This window comes from Myotis brandtii, unplaced genomic scaffold, assembly GCF_000412655.1.
Source record: "Myotis brandtii unplaced genomic scaffold, ASM41265v1 scaffold893, whole genome shotgun sequence".
NCBI lineage: Eukaryota > Metazoa > Chordata > Mammalia > Chiroptera > Vespertilionidae > Myotis > Myotis brandtii.
Genome location: NW_005371660.1, coordinates 820,354 through 830,681, shown reverse-complemented (window position 1 = coordinate 830,681; position 10,328 = coordinate 820,354). Strand labels below are relative to the sequence as shown.

At 36.8% G+C, this 10,328-nt stretch overlaps 1 protein-coding gene across 1 annotated transcript in view; it reads right to left on the bottom strand.

Moving 5' to 3' along the window:
- PKHD1 (polycystic kidney and hepatic disease 1 (autosomal recessive)) overlaps positions 1-10,328 on the bottom strand; it is a 438,226-nt gene that overhangs the window by 148,094 nt on the left and 279,804 nt on the right. The window contains exon 52 of the mRNA XM_014532447.1: positions 6,678-6,815. Coding sequence (XP_014387933.1) covers positions 6,678-6,815 — 138 coding nt within the window. The remainder of the gene's footprint in view (positions 1-6,677; positions 6,816-10,328) is intronic.

Here is a 10,328-nt window from a genome sequence, read left to right as displayed (position 1 = left end):
GGGCCTCTAGTATATATATATATATATATAGAGAGAGAGAGAGAGAGAGAGAGAGAGAGAGAGAGAGATGGATAATATGTCTGTTAGAGAACTAATATCCTTGGGAAAATAAACAGATATTTATATGCTTAATTTTATTTTTAAAATATGTATTACTTGACTATTAGATACCAGTCTTCTTAGAGACTCACAGAAATGGAATTCAGTGTTTAGTGAACCTGTAAAAACAAAGCTTTTACACGTTTTCATTTATTATTAAAGAAGTACAATATTTAAAAGTCACATCCCTTTGATGTCAATATTTGATTTTTTCAGCTAACTAGTGATTTGATTGGAGAACTGTCAGTGCAAACAGAAACTGATTTGTTAACTAATGACACACATTAGCTATTTATAAGCCATTTATTTTGCAAATATCTAGGTACACTTGTATTTACACACTAAATATGTGGGTATTTTCTAATTGTTGTTAAACTTGAAAGACATATTTTTTTGTTTTTTTTACTTAATATATTATTTTTAAACAAACATAACCACAAGATACAAGATTCTCTCTGGCTACTCAATAAGTCTGACTACTGGGTATTGTGGCTTTAGGCTGGAGGTTATGTTTTAATCTACACTTTTCTCTGGTTTGTCTCCTTATTACTTAATCACCCAATAAGTTTTACAGAATTGTCAGTTTGGAAGGCAATAAACTGTGTATGGATTTTTCCTCTTCTTTAAGATTGAGAAAGTCCCAATCATGGAAGCAATGAAAGAAACTTCCATACACCTAGTACTTCATTTCCTGACAATCAAAGTCATGTGCTAATGATGACCTTAGGCTCCTAGCTGCAAATGCCAGACAGACTGACAAATACCCATCATTGGTTCTGCAAAACAATATGTGACAAGTTTTAGGATAAAAACCCAGTTCCTAGCTAATTATCAAGGGACTGGGCAGCACACCAGGTGACCTGGTTGTAACAGGCCACACGAACACTGGAGCTGATGAGTCCTCAGGGACATTGATTTGTGGGGCAGGCATTGCTTGCTTAGGGATCAAGGAGGGTTCTATTTAGCTCTAAAGACACAAATTAATTATTAGTGATTATAGTTCTCTGAAATCCTCCTACAAGCTATCACAAGAGAATTTCCTATTTGCAATTTTAAAAGTATGAGATTAAAACACTCCCCAAGCTGAACATTTGGATCAGTAACATGTTAATATTATTGATATCAAAGATAGCAAGGAACATATGTTAAAGCATAAAAATAATGGCTTATCTAAGAGACACTAATGAAAAAGATGAGTTCAGACAACTATTCATGAACAAAGAAATACAAACATTTAATCATAAATCAATATCTATTGTACAGGATTTGAGTCAGGCATTTTTATGTGTTTTTCTCTCCTAGACAGATTAAAAATTGAAAATACTTGGGATTTGTACAAGATCACCAAGTTTTCCAATATGTTTTTACCCTCATTTTGTTCATTTCATACAGGAGCAAAAACACTGTAGTCATTTATATATTAACGCTATAATTCCTTCCTCACAGATGTTTGTGTGTTTTTTTTTCTTTATTGATTAAACATATGTGTCCTAATCCCCCCAGTGGCCCCTCTCCCTGCCTGGTGTCTGTGTCCATTGGTTAGGCTTATATGCATGCATACAAGTCCCTTGGTTGACCTCTCCCCCTTACCCCCACCCTCCTCTACCTTCACTCTGAGGTTTGAGCATCTGATCTATGCTTCTCTGTCTCTGGATCTGTTTTTGTTCATCAATTGATGTTGTTCATTATATTCCACAAATGAGTGAGATCATGTGATATTTTATCTTTCTCTGACTTATTTCTCTTAGCATAACACTCTCAAGGTCCATCCATGCTGTTGCAAATGTTAGGAGATCCTTCATTTTTACAGCAGCATAGTATTCCATTGTGTAGATGTACCACTGTTTTTTAATCCACTCATCTGCTGATGAGCACTTAGGCTGTTTCCAAATCTTTGCTATTGTAAATTGTGCTGCTATAAACATAGGGGTGCATATATCCTTTCTGATTGGTGTTTCTGATCTTGGGATATATTCCTAGAAGTGGGATCACTGGGTCAAATGGGAGTTCCATTTTTAATTTTTTGAGGAAACTCCATACTGTTTTGCACAGTGGCTGCACCAGTCTGCATTCTCACCAGCAATTTATGAGGGTTCCTTTTTCTCCACATCCTCGCCAGCACTTGTCGTTTGTTGATGATAACCATTCTGACAGGTGTGAGATGGTACCTCATTGTTGTTTTGATTTACATCTCTCGGATGATTAGTGACTTTGAGCATTTTTTTCATATGTCTCTTGTCCTTCTGTATGTCCACTTTCAAGAAGTGTCTATTTAGGTTCTTTGCCCATGTTTTGATTGGATTGTTTATCTTCCTTTTGTTAAGTTGTATGAGTTCCCTATAAATTTTGGAGATTAAACCCTTAGCAGATGTCACATTGGCAAATATGTTCTCCCTGCAGTGGACTTTCTTGTTATTTTGTTGATGGTTTGTTTTTCTGTGCAGAAGCTTTTTATTTTTATGTAGTCCCACTTGTTTATTTTCTCCTTCATTTCTATTGTCCTAGGAGATGTTTCAGTAGACATATTGCTATGAGATATGTATGATATTTTGCTCAGGAGATGTTTCAGTAGACATATTGCTATGAGATATGTCTGATATTTTGCTCCCTGTGGCTTCTTCTAATATTTTTATGGTTTCCCGTCTTACGTTTAAGTCTTTTATCCATTTTGAATTTATTTTTGTGTATGGTATAAGTTGGTGGTCTAGTTTAATTTTTTTGCATGTATCTGTCCAATTTTCCCAACACCATTTATTGAAGAGACTGTCTTGACTCCATTGTATGCTCTTGCCTCCTCTGTCAAATATTTATTGAGCATAATGGCTTGGGTCAATTTCTGGGTTCTCTGTTCTGTAAGTACAATATTTTTTACTTATCTCTATATGTTATTATTTCATCTATCTTACCCTTATTGTGGAATCCTTTTGGATTCTAATCTTTTCCTCCTAGATTAATACCATTTGCTCATTTGTTTAATATTTTATAATATCCATATCCAGGTAACTGATAGAAATATTAAATAAAACTGAGCCTTGTTTTTGTTACTAGAAAATTTATTTCAAGTTCACACTTTCCATTGCTATGATTAGTCTTTTTTTTCATTTTTGAAGTTATTTATCATTGTAACAAAACCTGTTGCCTGAAAATCTGTACTTTTGAAGAGAAGTGCCACTGTGCCACTGTCCAGTGTTGATTTGTATATATAAAATCTTATTTTTAAACTTGTCCATTCCCGACTATATTTTTATCCATTACTAGACAATGCTGTATTCTTTTTCTCCCTGCTTTGTCAGGCCTAAAGTTTGATTATGGGAACCCATCTGCTCAATCCTATGTGTATTATGCCTGAAGGAAGACTTTCAACCCATCTGTCCAATTCTACCACACCCCAAAGAAATCCCAACATGAAATAGATAATAACACTAGTTAGTAAGTGAACTTAATAGATGTGGACATTGGTAAGAAACACTGCCAGAGTATGTCTACTCTCTGATGCATTTTGATCTAAGTCCCAACATTGTGGAATTATATTTCTTGGTGGTCCTGCTTCTAAGGCAGCTGGTCCTGGTAAAAGGTATCAATTGACTTTTAGTAGAGTATAATAATAATGCTAGCATTAGAAGGGAGGTTTAAGATCAAAGCTTTGCTTAGAGGGCTGCAGCTGTGTCGCAAATGCCAAATTCAATATCATTCTTTGTTCAGTGGTTATCTCATTAGTTTGATGAAACACTTAAGATGAGCTTAAAGTATTTCACTTGTGTGTCCATTCTTTCATTCATCATCTGTTTGTTCACTGCCTACCATGAGGCTGGTGCCATGGGAGAGGTTGAATGCACAGAAATAGAAGTCGTGAACCTAGCTTTCAAGAGATGTCTCAGTGAAGTAGTGGAGACAAACTGGTAAAAACAGAATTGGAAGTGTCACCACTTCCAAACTGGAGAGTTTTAAAGATAAAGGGATAGATCTGAAAAGGCATATATTTGTGGATGAGCATTATGCCTCCAGGAAATAGTAGGGAATGGGAATGTCTGGATTGTAGGATTTATAGAATAGTGATGGCCCATGAAGCTTCTTGGTCTTATACATTATGTGAAGAAATTTGGCTTCTGATAATTTGCTGTGTGACTGGCCAGTGTATAATAAGTGAATGGTCACATATAAATCTGTCTTTCAGCTCAATTCCTTTTTCTTATAACACATTCAATCTCCCTACACTTAAAATGTGAACATCAAATCTCCTATGTTCATTGGTGCATCATTTACAATAGTCAAGACATAGAAACAACACAAGTGTCCTCCACTGGATGATTGGATAAAGAAGATGTGATACATATATATTGAAATACTACTCAGCCACACAACAAAATATATTGCTATTTTCAACAACATGGATGAATCTTGAGTGTGTTATGCTAAGTGAAATAAGTCAGATGGGAAAGGACAAAAACCATATGATTTTGGGATATAAAACAAAAAGCAATAACTGAATAAACAAAATAAACAAATAAAAACCCAGACTCATAGATATAAACAACATAATGGTGTTTAGCAGAGGGAAAAGGGGATTGGGGAGGATGAAAAGGACAAAGGGGGTCAAATCCAAGGTGACACAGGAGATTTGATTTCAGGTGGCAAGCACATGATAGAGTATACAATTGAATTATAAAATTGTATTATAAAAGTGTACACCTGAAATTTATATAATGTTATTAACCAAACTTACCCCAACAAATTTTAAAAATATGCCTTAGAAATAGAACAAGTTGGGAAAATTTTCACAGTGATAACAAAGGATCAAAAATATTAACAAACTGTATACCTGTTAAAGTGTGTGTGTGTGTGTGTGTGTGTGTGTGTGTGTGCATGTATTTGTGCACATGTAGGAAAAATTCAAGACAAGACTACAAAATGTTTACTGTGATTATCTTTATATTTGGGAATATGAGTGAATACTTGATTTCTTTTATATAATTTTCTATTGCTCTTCTGTATTTTCCAGTATTGTACAATAGACTGAAAAACATAAAAATTATTTTAAAACACTATAAATAATAATAATGATTAGAGTAACTATTATTTAGCCGTGGTTAAAGTAATAGAAACTGCATAACCTGAAAAACAGAAGATGCAAGAAAATGTGAAAAAAGGACTATCGAAGGGAAGGGAATTTGATACTCATCTTATAGGGATCAAGTAAGAACTTGAACCAACAGAAATTAGAGGAAGACAGAATTTGGCTTAATAGTAGGAAAATAATTCTAATGGGATTTTAAAAAGTGGGAGCAGGTTTTCTCAAAAGGTTTTGATTTTTATTTCTTTTTTCTTTCTTTCTTTCTTTCTTTCTTTCTTTCTTTCTTTCTTTCTTTCTTTCTTTCTTTCTTTATTTATGTCACCAGAAGAGGCTTGACCACAATTTTTCAAGAATACTCTTAGAGTAATTAAGGTTTGGTAGTTAGGTCTAGAATGCTCTCCCGCCAGAAATTTTAAAATCTGGATGTTCCCAAACAACATATCTAAATACTTCCTCACCATCAGAGATTTATTTCTCTGGGGCAAGGTATTATTGTTTCTGGGAATTCTCTTTTAATCTGTTGGAGAGCAAAGTAGAATTCCCCACCAAGTTCAAAAGTAGTTCCTTTGGGGCCAGAGCACATGTCTTTTCACTTCTGTACTCTTATTGCCTACAACAATTCCAAGCATACAGTCTACCTGTAGCAGCTCATGTTTTTTGTTTGTTTTTTTGAAGAAAGCCAATGTATCCGTCCTGGTTCATACACTACCCCCGATCCATTCCATCCTGCCTGCCCCTCATTCTCAGTAGCATGCCTCACTTCCCAGCTAAAGGAGCTTCCCAGCACCCACTGAGTGTCTGGGCTCTCCACTGGCTGCATGGGGAGCCACAAACATAGCAAAGAAAGACAGGAGTTCATTGGTTGTCAGATGGACCAGATATGCCTTCTCCCCAGCTTTCTTCCCAGTTGTTCCGAGATGTGCGGATTCCACAGAGGCTTCTCTTAAGGCATATCACACAGCCAAGCAAATAGTCATGTTTCCTTGAGAAGCTGTGGCCAACTTGTGTTTGATGTCCCCTCTTTTCTCCTTCATTCTTTTCCCTTTACTCCCACTCCAGTGCCAGTTGCCCCAGTAAAGCATCAGCACATAAGCTTTGTTTCAAGTCCGTTTTCCCCAGGATCTGCGCTAGGCTAGCAATTGAAATTTTACTGTGAGTTGAGCGAAGGATAACAAATCCATCCTATGAGATCTTCTGAAAAAGTGAGTTACAGGTAAATTCTCCTACAAAGAACTAAAGGGAGAATGGATCTGTGGCCTGGAGGAGGACTCTGGGACCAGAAACACATCCTGATGTCAGTGGGTGGACATGAGAGAATGACCAATAAAAGTTACCTGTCTGTGTCAAGATCTTGCCAAAGAAAAGCTTTGTTGTTGAACTTGGTCCTCGCCTTAGTCCCCCTCCAAACTCCATTAAGCAACCGGCTGGATGATGCCATCATTTCCCAAGGCCTTTCTCACAGGACTTAATTTCCACTATGCTCCCAATCCTTGTGCCCTTTACTCACCGACTTTCAGTTCCCCTCCTGCAATGACCATGCAGGCCACACTCAGAACGTTGCTTCTGTCCACAGGGAACTCTAAAGTCCCCACCACATAGAGGCCTTTGAGGAATGGAAGGTCTGTATCCACAAGGACAGTCCTGTCTGCAGGAGGAAAAGAAATTGTTCAGACATGTAACCAAAACAAGAATTGCCTTCTCTTCTCCAGTGACTTGCTCTGCAGTTCTGGAAATTTGGGAGCTGCTTAAGTTACTACCTCTTCCAGGACAGGTACAGCACCTGAAGGAACAAACAGTGTTTTAAACATCAGGCCTTCATAAAGAGGCAGGAGGGAAAAAAGAAGGCATGACTAATAAAGTCTGCCATTGGTTAAAAAACCAAGTGTTACGACCACAGGGCATTGCTTAGGTCCCAAAGAGCTAGGCCAAGCCTACTTTAGGGCAAATGTACAGATAAGGTCCCTATACTTTCCCCCTGTCCCTTAACTTTGGCTCTAGTTCAGAGAGATAGAGAAAATCACAGATATGACCTTGGCCTCTGAAGTCAGAATATTAGGATGTGAATCCTAGTTCTGCTACTTATTGGCTATGTGGACCAACAACTTTACCTCTCTTGACCTCAGTTATCTACTCCTTGAAATGGGGATAATAACTACTTGCTTTATTCATAGGGATTTGTGAGGGTTAAATGATCTGAACTGCTTATACAATACTAATTAGCCATTCACATTGCCCAATTCCCACTACCTAAGCAAAGTGTCTGCTACATGCTCAATACATGTGAATATTTTTATTATTTGTACTATTGTCTATTAGCTTGGCATGCCTGTAGAGCTCACGGGACACTTAAAATCATTATTCTTCATTTTCTCTTTCACAAAGAGTTTCCTTCCAACTTCAGAAGAAAGAATCATAGAATTTTTACTAAAACAGAAAATATTTTATGTGTTCCAAAGTATTGTGTTACTTTCTGAGGCTTAGCAGTAATTTGGCACAAATTAAATATATCAAATAAATATTTCTGCTTAAATTTCAAGTACCATAATCAGTGACACATGTAACTTTTAAAGAAATTTTTTAACATAACCTCATGTTTTATTTCAGGAAACAATGCACACTGCTATGCTTAAGGATCTGCCCCCCAGGTTAGCCTCTCATGAGTTGTCTTTTCTAGTCCTGACTACTTTCCTAGCTGTAAGACAACCACGCCTTCCTGTGGCAGTGTCTGTACGATTGTAAACCAACCACTTCCCTTCTCCTGGGTCAGACCACCTTTTCCAGTTTCCTTTGCAGTTTGATGAAGCCATGTGACTGAATTGTAGTCAATAAAATGGAGGCAGAATTGAAGTGTGGTGTCTCTAGGCCTGTTGCATAAGTTATCTTGTATGTGCTCTCTCTTTTCCCTTGTTGGACAGAACAGTAGTTCTCAAGGTATGGTCACGATCCAACAACATCAGCACCACCCACTCATCTGTCAGAATCAACCTAAGGTTTAGCTCTGCTAGCAAGCCATTCCCAATTCCACCATCGGATTCACCACTCCCCCGTGGGAATCTCTCTCTCTTTCACTCTCCAATGATAACCCTGTAAATTTCCATAATAGAGCACTAAAATACATTATTATAACTGTATACATATTATTGTATGTAAGGAGGCAAGTATCACTGGGTTGGTCTCGGTGTAATTATGTCTTTCTCTCCCACTGTCACTTTCTTAAGTGAAGAAACCATCTATTTTTTAAACCCCTAGTTTTTATTGTGACATCAAAGATAAAGATGTTAAGTGAATGTTGCCAAAGTCTGTTGAGTTTAGTTCCCTACACACCTTCAAATTCCAGAGTTTATTAGCAACTAATACAAAATGAATAATCAGGCTAAACAGATGGGGAAAAAAATTATATATATATATTTCAATTTAATCTCTGATACTTTAAAATATGCAAAAAAAGAGTGAAAAATATAGAGAATGTTCCAGGTTTAGCGTACATTTTGGGGTTCATGACTTTACTATGACTTTAAAAGCAAGATAAATTATTTCATCCAAGCACCTCTGAGTTCTATACAAATGGCTTTTATGTCTTTCAACCTATGGCCTATTCTAACAATGTTTGGCTGTTGAGCCTAATTGTACAAAACAATTAAATTGCTTCAAAAAATGTTTTCTCTCATCTACATAGTACTCATAGACACATAAAAGCATGATATTAGCCCTCTTTTGAATATACTTTTCAGTTAAATTATGACAATTACATGGAATTTAAAATTTCCCTTTGGTCTTTATCACATACTCCCTTAGGATATATTTTGATTTAATTGCCTTACCCACTCCAAATATACAGGCAATTTCTCACAAATCACAGATAGCCTAACTATTATAAGTGCTATGAGAACAGAGACCATAGCTTCCAGTCTCACTTTTACTTGCTCAGCACCTTGAACAATATCTATCATAAAGTAAGTGCTCAAAAACAACAGCAAAGAACACATGTTCCAGGGCACAAACCCACTACATGTAAAGCCCAATAACCATCAGAGGAAAATAATAGAATGAAGAGAAGAGTAGAGGCAATGCTCTTGTTTCCTTCAGTGCCAGCTTCCCTTTGCCATTCCCTAAATCTGCCTATTCACCTTTTCATTTTTCCTCCTTTCTTTCCATCCTGTGCCATATCTTCTTGAGTAGTGGGAATTCAAAGATGAGTAACACGTTTCCCATCATCAAATGAAGACAAACAAATAAGTACAATACAATATACTTGAAATAATAATATACTTTTTCATTATGTGGAGTTTGATCCTATCTTCATTCCTATCCTAGCAAGTCTATCAATGTGCTTCTTGTAGCAAGATTCTGCTAGAGTAATAAAAAATAAACATATGCCCTAAATTTTTTTATAAAGGAATTCTCCTTTTATCACTGTAACACGGATTATACCTATCATTGTAAATAGCAAAATAATGAATCCTAATGCACTCTCCAGAGAGATCAGCTGCGAATTCACATTGGCCAACCCTCAGCTATAATGGAGGTTTTAGAGCAGTGGTTCTCAACCTAGACTGCACATTAGAATCACCTGGGAATCTTTTTAAAATCCTGATTTCTGGGCCTCATCCTCCGGAACTTCTGTTTCTTTGTTACTAATGTTGTGGCCCCACCCCATAACAAAGAAACAGAATTTCTGGAGGATGAGGCCCAGAAATCAGGATTTTAAAAAGATTCCCAGGTGATTCTAATGTGCAGCCAAGGTTGAGAACCACTGTTTTAGAGGATTTCTCTTTGTACCGGGTGTAGAATGTTAGAATCAATGTGCCACATTCTCTAGAAGTAGCATTTTTTCCATGAAATTACTCAAGACATTTCAGAAAAATCACTCCGAAAGTTACTTATACAACCCACTTAAAAATATGAATGGTAGAGCACCTCTAAGTTAACTGTGGCCCACTGCTTTTCACCTTGTCTTGACTTGGCCAAGACTACTTTATCCTATTTTGTCAATGACCAATCTATCCTACTTAAGAGAATGAGCACTGGCATATGGAGGGAACCATCTGGAATTTCTGTTGCTCCATGGGAGGCTGATGGGGGAACAGATCTGGAAAGAGACTCCAAAAGGAATTCATGAGTACCAGATGTAATTAAAGACTGCTTCCTCCCCTCACCT